Here is a 17409-nt window from a genome sequence, read left to right on the forward strand (position 1 = left end):
TAATAACCTTCTTATCCTTGATATGCTTAGATACAATGCCAAGGATAAGATATTCCACCATCTTTCTAGGGATGGAGGTGAGGCTGACCGGTCTGTAGTTACCCGTGTCATCCTTCCTGCCCTTCTTATAGACTGGAGTGACATTTGCTTTCCTCCAGTCTTCAGGCACCTCTCCTGTTCCCCATGACTTATCAAAGATGATGGAGAGTGGCCTAGCAATGACTTCTGCTAGCTCCCTCAGCAATCTGAGCAATCTGACATCCCCCACTAGATCAGGCTGCTCAGAGACCCATCCAGCCTGGCCTTAAAATCTTCCAGGGATGGGGCTTCCACCACCTCTCTGGGCAACCTGTGCCAGTGTCTCACCATCCTCATGGTGCAGAACTTCTTCCCATCTGAGCTGATCCATCTCTAGCTTTAATCCATTCCCCCTAGTCCTATCACTACCCAACATTCTAAAAAGCCCCTCTCCAGCTTTCTTGTACGTCCCCTTGAGATACTGGAAGGCCACAATAAGGTCTCCTCGGAGCCTTCTGTTTTTCCAGACTGAAAAGTCCCAACTCTCTCAGTCTATCTTCCTAAAATGTCTCGTATACCCTGGTATCCTGAAGATGACTGCAGATGTGTAATGAGACAGCACTGCCTTACCTCAGTCTTACTCTTCAGCCCCTTTCTCACAGACTCCAGGAGAGTGTGCTGGATTAGCAACTTGTAGTCATCTTCTGTGTGTTCGATTTCTGCCAGTCGCTGGATCAAACTGCTCAAGCAAAGGCTTGCGTTGTCACTAAGAGCCATATCCCCTAGCTGAGTGGATGAAGAAATGGAACCACATGAGTCTGGGTATGACAGCTTTTCTCCCCAAAAGACTGGAATGAACAGTACCACTGGACACAACACAACAAGGCCTAAAGATCCAGTAACTCTTGAGACCTTTTCTGTAGAAGCTCTAGTCCTGAATTAAGGTCCACCCTTCCAATCAGGAAAAATACTTCTAGATTTACCAGCGGGCCCACACAACCAGAACATGATGCATGCAACAAAAAGAAAAGCAGCCTTTGAAGACTGTAATTTGCCTTTTATACGGTACAAACTGAGAGATAAGTTCCAGACCTCACTGACAGAAAGATGCACTGTGCTTGGGTGAGCCTTCTTGCTGCACTGTATTCGATCTTCTGGACACACAGATGAAAAGGCAAGGGGACAAAACTCAAAAACAAGTGTTTGTAAAAAGACTCAAATAAGCTCTCCGAATGTTTTGCAGTGTTAAAACAGCCAATGGAAATAACGGGGGAATCAGATTCATCAAGGACACGTGGTGCACAGAGCAAGAGAAGGCACATTCAGCCAACCTGGATGGTATAGAAGCAGTTGTGCATAACGGGGATGAGGAAGTCGATATCCAGTGCTTGCATTTCCTTGATGTGGGCTGTGATTGACTGGAATGCTGACAGCCGTACATCAAAGTCGATATCCTCAAGATGTCGTTTATCAAAGGCATTCAGCTAGGAGAGAGCAACAAGACGTTCACAAAGAAGGCCAGGAACACGACAATATAATGTTGGGGAAAAAAGTGAGCAGAGAAACTGTGTGTACCTTAACAACATCAGTAATATACTTCAATTCATTGTCCAAATCAGATAAAGTCTAAAAAAGAAACATAAAAGAAAATTAGTTTAACTGTTACAGTTGTTAAAAATTTGGAGAACTCAAGACATTACTACTTGAGACAAAAAATAAAGCAAGCAATGGCATCAATCTTTCTCCTCTGAGAAGCTCAATCTTCTGTCCATAAGACAGAAGATGTCTGGTTTAAGTTCCTAAGTTTCTAAATGTCTATACTAGCATTTCCCGCTAACAAAGGTAAAAAAAAAAAGCTATGTAAGTCACTTGAAGTACAAAACAGCCTGGCTGTTAAAAATCTGTGAGAGAAGAACACAAATAAAAATCATCTTCAGGACGCCAAAATCATACAGGATTGGATACAGATGGAAGTGTGCTTTATTTGGCTTCTCTTACACAGAAGAACCCTGGTGACGCTCACATCAACCAGGCTCTAAGTCAACTTTTACGAATCTCTGTGCAGTTCACTAATTTCTATCACATACAATTCTGTTACTTTCAATTAACAGATGATGTAGATTAAAAAGGTTTTTAAGCTCATGTACAACAAAGATAAATACTGATAGTTACTTTGTTCTTGATCTCCTAGAAGAAGTTAAAAAAGCACAGAAAGACATGTAAAAATGCAATACCTGAAATACCAAGCACAACTTATGTCGAGACAGCTTGTTGTGGATGACAGAAAAAAGCTTTGCCAGTGGTCTGAGAAAGCTTGTAGGGTTTGAGCAATGCCTCAGCAAGTTCTGCACGGTTTCCAGAATGTCAATCTCTGTAGCCTGAAAGAGACAGATAACTGTCAGTAAATACTAAAAACTCAGGAAATTATTTCATTTCCGTGGGAAATATTTCAAGACACAGAGTGAACTTAGCCACTTTGCTGTATTTTATTCATATCACAGATACTGAATGAGAACAAAGATTTAGGAGGACACACTCAATGCAGTCATCAGAAGCATTTGAAACATTTCACTTAGACACTAGTACAGAGTTAGAGAAGAGTGCTATCACAATGAAGGCTTCTTTTTTGTGTCTTTCCTCGAATGACTCAAAGGTCAGGAGAACCAATAGATCTTTAAAATACAGTCTTTCTTTAACCTGTGAAACGAATGTTAACAGCACCACACACTTGTATGATGCCCCCAAATGGAAACCATGTATGGTCCCCTAACGATTCACAGATTTAAAAAACAAGAATCATCTGCAAACAAGTAAATGACCACTTGCAAAGCAGAAGCTACAGATTACACCTAAAATCTTCTCATTGAGCAACTGCTTGTGTTTTAAAAAAAACAAAACCCAAGCCTTGATGAAAGGATTGGGGCAATCAAGTTAAATAATCAATAGATTCATTCATTGCTGATGACACTTACTTCTGAAAACAATGTCTGGCAGCAAGGGAAACACAGAAAAAAATAGTCTACCAATATCCTCAGTGCTTGATTTATTTAAGTTTCCAAAAGTCTAACCCAAGCAGAGCTCTGCTTCCTTCAGCTGCAGCCTGTCTGCTTTGAAGGTATGAGGAATTTAAGATTTTAGGGAAGTTTCAGTTCTGAGATTCACTTCTGTACCCTCGGACAAATTCCTTAAGAGTGGAAGGAGAAAAGAATGGAAGCAGGAGATACTGAAGCATGTTAAAAGTACTGTATATGTTTGCCTCTCATTCTGCAACAGACGAATGTAGCACTGCCCATTAAAAGCATGTACTACATACTCAGCCGTGTGTGTTCCTATGGCTGTCCAGATGCTGCAGCTTTATATTTAAGGTGCATAATATCCACACTGAAGAAGAGCATTTATTTCAAACACTGCAGGGAATTTGGCGGCCTGACTATAGTGGCAAAGGAGGTAAAGACTGCACATAAACCTCTGCAGAGCTTGCCCGTGAAAAGAGGGAAGAGAGTGAGCCTGGGCACTGGCATCCCTGTGAAGTATCCAGTGACTCGTACGCATCAACAAGCAATTTCACAGCTTTCTGAGCAGACTACAAACGAAGATTTAATTTCAGGCTAATCATTATGTAATCAGTAAGACTTTTAGCTGTATCTTAAACAAATACACTTTATTAAAAGAAAAACTTGTTTAAGGGGGGAGGGGTGTAGAAATTAGTATCTACCTACCTGCTCCATGTTACTTTGATAAAGGAAAGGGAGGAGAAGGCTCACAAGCACTGAATTCTGACTCTTTTCTTGTATAAATTTGCTGACCCTGTACAATGAGACAAAGTAATTTGCTATTTTATATCAATCCAATCACCAGTATAGAGCAAAGAAGAACTCAGTCAGCATTGCTGCTGTATCACAGGGTTTTATCAGTCCATCGAGGCTAATAGAGTGGCCCCACCAAAACTATACTGTCAGCCCAAGTACTCAGTTCCACATGACTGCAGCCACTTCTGTACCTTTTCCTACCCCCAAGAGGCACTGGCTTTGAGTACCAGCAACAGTAACAGCCAGAATCAATTTCTGAAAACTTTTTGCCTCAGTCCCCAGTAACTTGCAAAGTCAATGACAGATCCAGGAATTTTCAAGCGGTTCCAAATTTAAATAGTTTGAGATATAACATTTCTTAATTTGGAACCTATTACGAACAGTCTCTTTCCTCCTCCCTCTTCCCAACTTCTGAACTGTTTGGAGCTCTGAAGAAGCACTTACTTGGAAAGTATACTCAGCTCTTTGCTGACTTGAGCTCTGTACTTCTTCTTTTTCACCTTCTCCACACTTAACATTGTTTTGCTGAAGTACTGAAGTATGGCAGGAACATGAGGCAGAACCAAGCGGCAACCTAGGCTGAGGGGCTCTGTAAGAGATACAATAGTTAGCAACACTCAATTTTGTGCTCAAGCAACAGAACAGAGATCCACCTCTACATAAACAAAGGGGGAAACGCAGACAGAAGAGGCTTCATCAGTGGGGGGGAAAAAAAAAAATCAATAGGAGCTATGAATGTGCAGGGCAGCTGGCTGCTGGGAGCATGTACCAGCATACACTAAGACCAGAACTAACACATCTGAGCTGGGACCAAAGAAAGGACACACGAGAAAAAAAGCTCTCCTCACAGACTCCAGTAACAGCTCTGGTAAGTGTGGGCTTATCAAAAGATACTAAAGGCGTTCATCAGAGGAAGTAACTAACTCCTAAAGTGGCTGGAGCATTTGTAGATGTAAATCAAAGCTGTTGTAACAAGGCCTCAGCAGTAAGTGCTCTCCTCTCCACTACCTTCCAGTGTTACAGGTGAAAGATGGCTCCACAGCATCAAACACAGCACACTGTCCTCCCTGACTACCACTGCTCAGAGGCAAAAGGAATCAATGCCAGATCTTTCTTGTCAGGGAGCACAGACTACACATCAAAGTGATAAATGATCACGCACGTATGGGGAGAGGGCCTTTACATAAAACTTGATGTTAGGTTCAGAGTCAAGTCAGCATTGCTGTTCTTTAAGTTACCAACTTCAGCCAAACTGCACAGGCAAAACAGGTCGACCACACAGATTTTCCTTCTTCAAAAGGAATTTCTCCACACTCAGGACTTTGACACTCAAATGTGGATTTCACCAGCCATTACACCAGCAGGACTTTACAGGTCTTGAACACGCCAAGACAAATTTGGACATTGATATTTTCATCTCCACTGAGAGGTCTTCTTCCTCAGTATTCTCAGCCAGCACAAAGACAACCTCATCACAATCTAATGCTTCCATCCAAAGCACCCAACAGGTCTCTCACGACTCTTACGCAGGCATACCTTCTGTCTCGGCTCCAGTGACCACAACAACACAGTCAGTCACGCTCAGACTGGAAGCCTGCTCCGTGGGCTCAAAATCTGGGGTGTTGAGAAGGCTATCAGCTATGTCCATCACAAGACTGGCTGTGGCCTCAGATAGATTCTTGGCTGACAGCACAGCAAACACATTTGACAATATATCACACTCTGGGTGATCCGGCTGCTGCTTGGCTAGCAAGGTGAAATACCTGAAAGGAAGATTACAAAAATGTTTGGCTGAATGACATTTTCAGAACTTCTGTCTTCTACTTCAAACAAGAGAAAAGTGTAAAAAAATAATCACAGAACAACAGTATCATGAAAAATAGAAGGAATGGAGGTTAAGAGGCCATCAATGGAGGTTAAGAGGTCATCAAATCCCTCTTCTTGCTTTACGACAGCATCACCTAAACCTAACTCTTTCTTCAGAGATGTTTGTCCAAGCCTCCTGTAAGTCTGCTCCTAACCTAATTATTCAATACAATTTTTACAGAAGTTTGTGTGCAAGTTATTCATGTCTACAAACGATATGTCTTAAAACAGATACTGGACACTTTAACAAAGGAAAAGCAGCAAGTCTGCGGAAACGGCAAAAATCACACAAGAAAGGTGAGCTGTAATTTCTTACAGTGTCTGCATCAAAGAAAAAAGTTCTTAAGACTTCCAGTATCAGGATCTGAGTCACAGATGCTGTGCTGAACCTGTCCATATACTTTCATAAACCAGCAAGAAACAGTGAATCGGAAACATTAGTTAAATGATATATTGTAAAACTGACTTCCCACTTCCCAAGACTAAAAAGCCATTGATCAAGTCAGAGACATATCCTAAGAAATCAGTCCATGAGCTCACCTATCAGCTGGATTTGGGTTACTATGTGCTTAGTTTTTAATATACAGGAAAAAGTCCACTAAAAAGAGAGTCATTGTCTAAATTGCATCTGGGCTGCTACCAAGAGTAACAGTCCAATGGAGAAAGAAAATATAAGGTCTGACACAATTATTCATAACCTGTGAGTGTGCTTTGTCTAAACTGCATCTGGGCTGCTACCAAAAGAGTAACAGTCCAATGGAGAAAGAAAATATAAGGTCTGACACAATTATTCATAACCTGTGAGTGTGCTCTTTTAGCCTTGAATTTTGTGCACTCAGGAGAAGCACTTATGCTTCTTTGTGAGGAGAACACTTACCTGGGATTCTTACTCCAGGTGTGAATGAGTTTGAGCAGAAAAGTTGGAGAATATTGACTCTCTGAAGCCAATCTGCAGACCTAAAAGAGATAACAATACAACATAGGTAGGTAAAGCCACTTAAAAACCTCATCTCTAACAAAAACTTCTCTACAACCAATAGCTTACCCTTTTTAGACAGTAATTTCATCATTTTTCCAGCTTCCTCAATATGTAAGGAATCACCCTTAGATTATCTTACTCCTATTTATACACTATTCTAGCTACCATTTTTGCTCTCCCTTGGAAACTGGCTCCTCAGGAAGCCTCAAATTTGCTGCAGAGACCCAGTAATCTCTCCCAAACCTACCTGTGAGATCTCAAGAGAAATAACGAAGTGTCACTCGTCCTATGCCTTGGCTGCAGCATCTGCTCTATGTTTCCATGGTCTCACTGCTATATAAGCACCCTCTCTGCTCAGGGAGAGGCTCAAGCACTGCACCACACCCCAGGGATGGGATCTCCTAATGGTTCTGTGTTCAAAACAATCCCACCTGAGAGCTGGCCAGCCTAAGCCCTACACAGTAGCTCCTTCATGTGACAGGACACAGGAAAAAGAGACCCAGTGCATAGGTCTGGCTCCCTTCTCTTTGCCACCATGCAACCCAACAAGCTGCACACAAGCCACACAGCTGGGTTTCCACTCTGACCACAGCTGAAATGTGAGCAGGGCACCATTAGTGAACACTCAAGCAGGGGAGACTCCAGTGCACTCAGGGGCAACAGTCAGGATGGTGCATATGGGTTTTGGACTAACTCGGTCCAGGCTCAAGACCTGAGCATAACAGAAGAGAAGGCAAGTCTGACTGTCATAGCTGGGATCTTAGAAAGCTTGCTCTTCTGTCCCCAAAGGCTAGTAATGTTATTCCTCTGCATAAAACAGCTTTTCTGAAAGATGTACAATGAAGAGTAAATCATTAATCCAATCTTGCAGGAAGGCTGTTGTGCAGGCACACAATATTGAGCCTTTGCAGCAAACTCCTATCGTATGAAGAGTAACAAGTCTCAAAGCTTAAAACAATTTGCCCTCTCCAAAAGTTTTTATACACCTCAGTGCCGCAGCCTTAGAAAGAGGAGGCACCGAAGTCCTACGATTCTTCTGCCAAAACACAACCTCCATGGAGTTCACTGGTAGGGATTCCCTCTAGAGGGAGCTTCAGGATCGTACTACCATCCAAGCTCGAAAACCAGCTCTCTTTTCCTCATACCTATAAGGACAACAGGGTTTCTAACTATCTAACAATTTTACATCCAGTTCAGATTTAATCTGCATTTTAAGCACAGTGCTCCACACAATAAATGCTTTGCTGACTTAAAGCCTGAGCCGCACGCTTGAACTGCTCTGGGACTGCAGCAAATGTTCACTGCTTTGCCCTATGCAGCATCCTGACCTTGAAAACACTCCATGGACAAACCAGGAAGATACAACTCGCTGTTGCACAGCCCAGTGAAATACAGAGCTACATCCAGAGGATAAGTCTGCTTCTGTGGTTAGAAGAACAAAAGAAATAGCATCCATTCGATTCAGATGAATTAATTTCTACTTTAGATCGTGACTGAATTATCCCAAGACTAATTAGGCATTAGCCAAGAAACTGGCCTTACACGGACACATCAAAATGACAGAATCTTTCTGAGGCCACAACCAAGCTCGTGAGGGACACAGGTGGCACGATGGACTTCAGTGCAGCTGGGTGGTCCGCATGGCAAAAGTTACACATAAACTGTTTGAAAGAACAAGAAATACTTACCTGAGGCCATACCACTGCATGGAAAACAGCATCAATCTCTTCCACACTAAAGCTGTAGGTCTCATAATCAGAAAAAAACTCCACCACAAGCTTGAGCCCAAGACGTCTCAAATTCTTCAGTGGATTAATCAACCTAGGTTGGACCTGTAAAAAACAAACCAGTAAGACCTTCACAGAACAAGTACTAAGTACTTGCTCTGAAATTAAATACAGCAATTCATTGACCACAGATACAATCTTTGCTGGAACTATCACAATATTCTTCTGTTTTCTCCTCTAACTTGCTCACAGTAGCAATCTACCTCTCACAGTTGACCTGAATTTTTCTACAAGGTGCCTCCTCCTGCATTGAATTAGTTACACAGGACTCCTTCAGCTCACGAAAATCCATGCTGACAAGTTTGAAGAAGCATCTTCCCTTTTTGGACAAAACACAGAAAGCTACACCAGTATTACATTTCCAGCCCTGACACTTAAATAATTCTCTTTTGCACAGGAAAAGACCCAAATCAGCCCTCAAAAGCAAAGCTGTACTTTTGCACACCAAGATCCAGTGGGAAGATATCAACAGACAAGGAGAAGGGCCTGGGAGGAACAGAAAAGACAATAATGTGAATGACATCCTCCAGCGGTGCAAAGGGGAAGCACATCATATAGTTACAGGAGTATGCTTCATGTACCGATTTCATGGTTATCTACCACAGCCTTTCTTGGGGAAAACACTTCAGTAAGGAAATCAGCTACACAGCTAATCATGAAGTTCTTCATGCACTTCTCCCTGAGAAGAGTCTTGACATGAGGAACATAAATTGTTTCCTCACTGTGCAACGCAACTCACAGCAGAAACACATGAGGTAGCTCCACAGTGCAGAGGTACTGAACTCCAGTCTCAGAAACACCAGAGCCAGGTCAGAGCAAACAAAGGCTGCTCTCCCAAACTGGAGCTATGCCTGGGGTTCCTCAGAGTCTTCAGTACATGATCCACCACACAGAACAAACACTTCTATCTCCTACTTTGCAAAGCAACTTTGGTGTCAAAGCCTCACTGAAAGATAACACGATTTTATTTGATATACCTATGGACTTCTGAAGACACTGCCCTCTATCATGCAATACACTTCTACACTCCCTTTGCATCCAAAACCACAGGTAAAAAGACAAAGAAGAGATGGTGGCAAAGGAACCAAGTGTGCTCTTGCCCAGGATGTCCCCGGCTGTGCTGAACATGAATTAAAAGTGGACAATCAGCTACCAAGCAGCAAATGAGCTGCATGAAGAGTCAAAAAAGCAGAAACCATGCTGCTACTGCTAACAATGACCCCCAAGTCAAATAATTTGGGATCTCCCACTGTTTAATTGCTGAAAGAGCAGTCCTCTGAAATCAAGTCTTTGAGAAATCAAAGAAACTCAATACTGAATACGATTAGTAGGAAACTGTAAATTAATAACGTGACTTAAAACAGTCAAAAGTTGATGTTTAATTCTTCAGGCAGTATCAGGCTGCAATAAATTACTCTCAAATTCCAAGAAAGCGTCTAATCATTAGCCAACATAAACAGATTTCTCACACTCTTCCTTAGCTTTTAACATTGCAGGGGCTAATTTAGTGCTAAATTAAGTTCAGACAAATGACTGCCACTCCATACAGGCAACGATGACAGGATCACCGTATTAACCCTAGAAACGTGGCTATCCCAGCAATGAATGAAGTATTTAAAACTCCTTTCCCAGCCTAAAACATGTAGGTGCATGCAATCTATTGCTCGTCAGACTGTGGGACGCTGCTGTCCTAAAGTTTGCTTGTTCTCTTCACAAATGAAGACAGTTTCAAGGTTCTGTGCAGCCTGCAGAAATCTACAGGACCTTGGTTGCCACCTGGCTGCAAGGGCTTGCTTTCTTTGATGGATTATTTTCAAGTCAAGTTCTAACCTTTAAATGCTCACAGATGGGTCTTGGCAAGAACACATCCGCATGGTGACAAGACATTCATTACTGAACACCAGCTACTCTATCTTCTCATAATTCCTTTCAGCACCACAGTGACGATGATGATGACTATGCAGTTTGCTTGTTTCACACTTAATATATGATCAGGCTCTGCACCAGACCAGACTCAAGGTTTCCTTTTGCTACTTAGATTGAAGCCTGGCAAAGGCAGTGGTTTCAGAAAGACAGAAAAGCCTGGCTCAATGCCCTAGTTTATGAACAGCCAGCAACAGAGCTCCCAACCCGGCTGGGCTAGAGCTCAGGGATCTCTGTGCTGCTCTCCGGGGCACACAGCAACAATAAGCCCCTACGTCCCATCTTTAGATGCAGCCAATCCCTAACAGAATGTTTTCCTCACCTGATCCTTTCTGCACATACACCCACTGCAGAGCAAGGGAAAAAAACCAAACCATTCTCAGTGTTCTGTGGGTATCTGGCTGAGATCCAAACTGTGACACTGTGGATGAGCATGACTCCTCCTGATACGGAGTAGAATATGCTTCCAGCCTGCTGAGAGCATGGGTGGTATTTGTGTTCTCCCTGTGTCCCATGACAGGAGATAATCCCTGCAGATAACCACTGCGATCTTCCACAATGCTGAGCTCCCCTGGAATCTAGTACTGCAACAAAACACCTCAAAGACAAGTTTTACTCTGAAGTTCTCAGACAACGAAGTTTAAATCCTTTCCTTCCCTTGCTCAAATATTTTATCCTTGCAGCTGAGAAACTACATCTTTAAGGCTAATTTCAACTTCCAGCTGTTAAGATCTTGTTACGTCCTTTTGACAACTCATTAAGCTCCCATCTCTACACAGAGCAAGCAGGCAGCAATGCACAGAGATCACCTCCAACCTTCTGTAACTCAAACAAAATCCCCACCTGCACTGCCTGGGCCTTGCAGAACTTTCAGACAAATATCATTTGCCTCTATTTAGACAGAAATCTGATTGCTAAGGTTCACTCCATGCTGGCATTAAGCTTATCTTTCCCTGAACCAGAGAAGGCATACGTACATGCGCAAGCTAAGGGGAGTAGCAGGGAAAGGAATTTAATTACAGGTTTTATATCATGTGCGTATACTGTACCTTCTCTCTTTGCTGGAGGATGCAGGATACCACAGCCGTCATGCAGAGCAGAATCTGTAGGATTTCAGGCAGGTACTGATGGATCAAATGTCCCATGTTTTTCAACACAACTTCAAGACCGTTGAAGAGGCTATGCTGACGCCCAAGAGGCAGGACTTTAGCTAAATCCAACTCTGACATACTTCGAAGCACTGCAGCCTGGCAAGGCCCTGTGACAGGCAAAGGGAAAGCAACTTATCTAGAAATGCACCATAAAGACACCCACTACCAAAAATAATTTTCAGTGAAAACAAGTATAATCTGACTCTAAATTACAGATCCTCATATTCAGCTTTTTAAATAAGGACAGCTCTGGGTCTCCATCTCACCGTGACACTTGGACATCTCCTACTGCTACAGTGTCAGAGCACTTCACACCCTCTGCTTATTGCCATCACATGCAGGCCAGCCTACAATGCCAGTGATTGCTCATTCCCAGCCTGCTACAGCTTCCTTGTACAGCTGTGGCAAGTCATTCAGTTTTTCTGACCTTGGGCCTGTAAAACACAGCAATTGTGCTTTGCTCAGGTAAAAGCTCAGGGGGAATCTCAGTCCTTAACTTTACTTTCATCCTACCAGCCTTCAAGGCATTGTCAGAGACAAACTGAAACACATTAACAATAATACTGAGCATATTTATCCTCCCACATCTCCACAGGTCAGGAAGTACCATACCCCCAGTTTCTACTGCCCATACCTACCGTTACTGAATTGCTTCACAGCTTCAAAGAGCAGATCCAAGAACATCCGTATTTCTTCCGGCAGTGAGCCAGCAAGAAATCGCAGAACAATCGACATGCGAGTGCTCGCTGAAGATTTGCCTTGTGTTTTGCTCCCTGTTTTGTTTCTCATTCTGCCATAGAGAATCCTTCAAGAGCCAAAAAGAGCTTGCATTAGCTTTCAGCAAACCATCTGTTTCCCAGCCTTTTATTCTGCAGGAGAAACTCCGTTTAAAAATATTCTCTAGTGAGAACAATCTGAGTGGAAGTCCTCCCTTCAGGGTCTCCACTGAATTACTACACATCGCTCAAAAACATCCCAGTGCAAGATCAGCTTCTGCTACTATAACGGAAGCTTTGCTGGAGATTTCAGGTATAAACCTAGTTATATGCACGATAACTTGCATAACTGTATCTTAGTAAGTGGCAATACACAGCAAACTGAAATGTTCTCACAGCCCTCTGTAAACTTTGGCAGAAACATTATTTACCAAAATGCTGTTTTTAAAGAAAGCACCATTGGCATAACACATTGCATAAAAGTGTTAATAAAGAAGCCATTGAGAATGCGACAAAGTCATCAAACTACACCATTAACCACAGGTTTATCTCAACTGTTTAAAATGAGAAGCAGCAGCATTACATCCCCACTTCAGCATAAAATTTTTAAACCCACATTTCATGACACACCTCATAAGAACAGGGATGAGGTCTGATCGATGCTCCATTTTTACTACTGCAGTCTCCTCAGAAATACTGAAATGGACTATTTCTTCTTTAAAACTCTTGTCTTCCAGTAGTCTTTGCAAGTTCTCCCTGAAAGTAATAAATAATATTTGAGGGCAGCTAGGGGTTACAAATAGACACACATGCATCTACATCTACCTGTCTAATGCTGTATATAAAATATTAAAGTATTATGTTGCTATTCTTTTAACCAAAATACTAAAAAAGTTAGCAAGTCCAAGCTTATTAGTCAGAAAATAAACTCCTGGACACAGTCTGAAGAGATTATTCAACTACAAACTACAGTTCTATGCTGTCGCTTTCTCATCAGTACAAAAGACCTCTTTGAAATGGATGCAACGCACACTATTCTGGGCCAGAATAAAAGTGTTGTCATTTCCCTTTAAAAAAAAGACACTAAGCAATCTCAAGACCTTATTTCTAGGTTTAGATAGGAAATATACAGCTGGCTACAATTTAAATTTATACATCTGTCTTTAACCAATACAGGAAAGGCTTTCTCTTTGAGGCAAGTCAACCTCAAGCAGGCTGCTGATACGACAGCAGGCTTATTTACCAATGCTAAATAACATAAAAGCTTTTACCTGTATGGCAGCAGATGAGGATGTTTGTACGTCATTATACAGTCAAGAGCTATTCTCTGTACATTCTGGTCTTGATGGGACAGTAACTGCAAATGACAAAAAAAGAAAATTAGTCCCTATCTAGAAGACAAAAGTGCTTATTGGAAATAAAGAAACAATCCCAAGGCTCCAAGTTCGAGCAGATTTTGGACTAATTTACCAAAATGGAAACAGAAGGTAAGTGTTGCCAGTATAAAGCTGAGATGTGAATATACAACTGTCACTCAGAAAAAGCAGACATGATTGCTCATAGTTCATATATACTTCCCCCCCTTACATCTAGATAGGACAGTTACAATATTTGGTTTTCCAGTTGTCTTTTGGACTACTCTCAACTTGAGTTTTCAACTTCCAAAACCAGTTACAGCTGTGGATATGGGAAGACTGGAGGAAAAAGCAAACTACCCAAACCATCCTAAGACATGTGTAAAACTCTGAGGCTGAATGAAACAGAGAGGATGTTCCTTGGAGATTCTCAAAATTTGAGGACTAATGAATGAACCTTCCAACTCCCACATCAGGTGAAACCCAGGGAACTAACAGGTTTGTACCATATAATACTATTCTACAACCCACTGATGGCAACCTCAGAGAACACAAACTGGGAACAACCTGAGCAAATCCCAACAATCTGAATAAACCTACAGATCAGGAACCATCAAAACTCAGCAAAACTAATAAAATGTCCCTTTCAATAGTGTAAGATAAAGACTTAGAAACCCTCTTCAGAGTTATATTTTTTGACAATTCCTTCAGGAAAATCCCTGAATTCCATCATAAAGGAATCTTACCAAACTGAATATACTTGAAGAAAATCTGTTGGTTGGGTTTTTTTTAATGCAAAATGACCTGTTGTTCACACTGACCATGCTCTTTGTAGACATGCAGAGTAGGGTTATGGGTTGGACTTGATGATCCCAAGGGTCTTTTCCAACCTGAATGTTTCTATGATTCTATGATAACACTGCAGGACAGGGATAAATCTCATCAGGTCTCCCCCAAGCTTTGGATTAAAAAATCCTCTTCCAGATCCTGCCACGCAAGTGGAACAGACTCCCTCTACAGCCAGTCCTCCAGCCTGCTGAAGACAACTACTTGTCTACTGCCAGATTTGTTTGCATAAGCCACTCCTGGCAAACTAATCCAGGTATCTCAAATAGGTCTTTGCTAAAGGGGCTCACTTCAAGTGAAGCCTGCTAGGAAGCCCTCTCAAGTACAGTTTCTTTTTCAGCTATGATGGCTGAGTACAGAAAATGTCAGGTTTCTGCAGTCGCAGACACTGCATTCAAAAAAGAATGAGTTCACTTATTAGCAGGAATTCTAAAAGCCAGCAAATAGCATCACCTGGGTATACAATGCGTTCAGCTTCTGCTCCAGATACAATGCACGAGGATTTGAGAATTTAGAGAAAACTTGCAAGTGGGCTATCAGTTGTCTGTAAAACAAAACAATTATTTTTTAAAATGACCAGAAGGGACAATCCTGCACTATCATAAACAAATGGGGAACTTTTAGTAAAAGTGATTAACAAGAAAGAAGAAAAAAACACACCAAAACCCAAAACAACACAAGAGGATCCCAGTCTCCAGACTTTCATTTCAGAGACACGGCAAGAGGTATCCTGTTCCCTCTCCTCAGCAGCAACTTCCAGACATCAGTTCACTGCACAGAGAAGGCCATTTCCTCAGTAGTACCAGATGCGCTCAGCTTTTGATGAGAAAGGAATACAAACAGTCAAGATTGCAGCTTACTTCTCTTTGCCAGCCCAGCCTGGAACACCAAAAAGGTGAATTCACCTCTTGATTTTTTTAATTTATCCTTAACTAGTGCCCATTTCCCTTCTATCAATATGAAGGGCTGCACTGAGCCACAGACTGTGCTGGACTTAGGCTGGGCTGCAAGCACAGGTGGGAGTCGGTTCCTCTAGAAATAGCTGTGTCGCCTCACATCTGCTTCGTCTCTGCTTTGTGAGTGGGAAGAGAGGTGACCAGCATAAGGAAGGTGTGATACTTCCTCTACCACATGCACTGTGGGGCTGGCAGAGGCTGTCCTCATCCAGCTGCTCCTCCGGGTAGTTTGCACTGGACACTCCTTAGACACTTAGCTGGGCTACCCTCCTCCATGTCTTTGCAGAAAAAGTAGCAAAATACAGATCTTTGTGATGTATTACTAATGCACATTTGACAGAAGTTGCCAGGGTTAAAAACGCTCTGATTAGAGAAACTGTGGAGAATTCATAAAGCCAGTTTCTCCACATATTCAGCACTGCAACCAATGACATTACAACAGTGTGTAGCTTCAGTCTGAACCACTACCAAATAAAAATCTTTGTCACTAGGAAGACCTGAACCAAGATTTATAACAGGTAGGCAGTGGCAGAATCCCAATATTAAAATACCTAAATGAACAGTCTAATTTTTCAAAGTGTTTGGCAATGCCCATGGTTTTAAAAGACCAACAGATACACACAGAGATCAGGCAAATGCAGGTACTATGGCCTCTGAAAGCTTCAGAATACCACTTATTTTTTGCTTAAAGTAAGACAAACCACAGACTGTCAGCAGGTAACGAGATAAAGCCTGGGCAGGTACTGTGCAGGTGGAGTTTCTAACTCTAAGTGCTTCTAATTCACAGAAAAATTATGAAGTGCATGCAAAAGAAGAAAAAGGAATACATATCAAAATATAATTTTTATCTCAACATAAGACGCTGAATCTGCCTTTCTGTGAAAGCACTAGCAAGGGAAAACTGAAAATACTTACTTAGCAGCAGCTCTTCTTTTCTTTTTTGGTAGTCCTACAGTAATCGGCTCCCCTCCCTCCTTTTCTTCTTCCTCTTCCTCCTCCTCCATAGCTACGTCATTCACCTCTTCATCAGCTATTTCTTTTGCTGCTGCTGTATCACTACTTTTCTTTCTAAGATCCTGAGATGGAGCCACTAATGAATCTGCTGGGTAGTACTCATTTCTGTGTTTAAAAAATAAAAGGATGGAATTAAGAAATATTGCATTTTTCAAATTTTCAGGGCAAGAAAAACTAACAACTCCACAATCCACCATTCTCATTTTTAATGGCACTGTATCTTGGGACACTATACAGCTAAAAATTCTCAGAGAAGTGTATTTCAGCAAGTATATACTATCTGACCTGTGCACACATGCAAGCACACCACTGCTCTCTCTCTCTAGGGCCAGGAAAGTGAATCAGCCTCTAACAAAAACAGTATTTTCCCCATCTTGGGAATACTTTGGTCTTCTGTGATTCCAAATTAAAATGTATTTTTTTTGTAAAAGAAAATAACTTTATTTCCACTGAAATCACTCCCTAATGCAGTAATGAGGCTGTGACAGTGGCAAGTCAATAAATGAGAGACCAAGCAGAAGAAACTCATCACCAGTTTCACTTCAGCCCGACTCTCGTGTGACATTTCTAATAGAATGCACATTTCAATCAAAAGGTTATCTTAACTGGTAACAAACATCTCACCATTCAGGATATAAAGTCTACACTGGGACAGCCATAGGCTTAAAGCTGAGCAACACATTGAAAATGTGTCCTCTCAACTGAAAAAGAAGTCTTACTTACCTAATAAATCTCAAAAGAAGTGGGGAAAGTTCCCTCGACCTAGGCTCCACTCTGTCTGGAAACTTCTCCAGCGCTTTCCACAGCAGAAAACGGAAATTTGTGTGGTCCAGGCGCTCACTGCAGTCTGTTCTAGTCCTCAGTTGCTCCAGGAATAGAGTCCCCACCCCTCCTTCTGGCATCTTGCTTTCCGTTTCAGCAATGCTTTCCTCCTGTTCATCTAGTTCATTTTGCAGCTCCATTTCTATAGAGCAGATGAAGAAAATCTC

The 17409-nt window shown here is 41.9% G+C and overlaps 1 protein-coding gene across 1 annotated transcript in view; it reads right to left on the reverse strand.

Moving 5' to 3' along the window:
- Positions 1-648: 648 nt before the first annotated feature.
- LOC104269930 (small subunit processome component 20 homolog) overlaps positions 649-17409 on the reverse strand; it is a gene marked incomplete at its 3' end in the record, with an annotated part of 37363 nt that continues 20602 nt past the window's right edge. Inside the window, 16 exon segments of the mRNA XM_009870824.1 lie at positions 649-804; positions 1350-1502; positions 1594-1644; positions 2253-2396; positions 3738-3825; positions 4272-4416; positions 5364-5590; positions 6571-6650; positions 8361-8504; positions 11432-11640; positions 12172-12338; positions 12880-13005; positions 13521-13606; positions 14904-14994; positions 16322-16525; positions 17144-17384. Of these exon segments, the coding sequence (XP_009869126.1) occupies positions 649-804; positions 1350-1502; positions 1594-1644; positions 2253-2396; positions 3738-3825; positions 4272-4416; positions 5364-5590; positions 6571-6650; positions 8361-8504; positions 11432-11640; positions 12172-12338; positions 12880-13005; positions 13521-13606; positions 14904-14994; positions 16322-16525; positions 17144-17384 (2312 nt within the window).

Source organism: Apaloderma vittatum, unplaced genomic scaffold, assembly GCF_000703405.1.
Source record: "Apaloderma vittatum isolate BGI_N311 unplaced genomic scaffold, ASM70340v1 scaffold7436, whole genome shotgun sequence".
NCBI lineage: Eukaryota > Metazoa > Chordata > Aves > Trogoniformes > Trogonidae > Apaloderma > Apaloderma vittatum.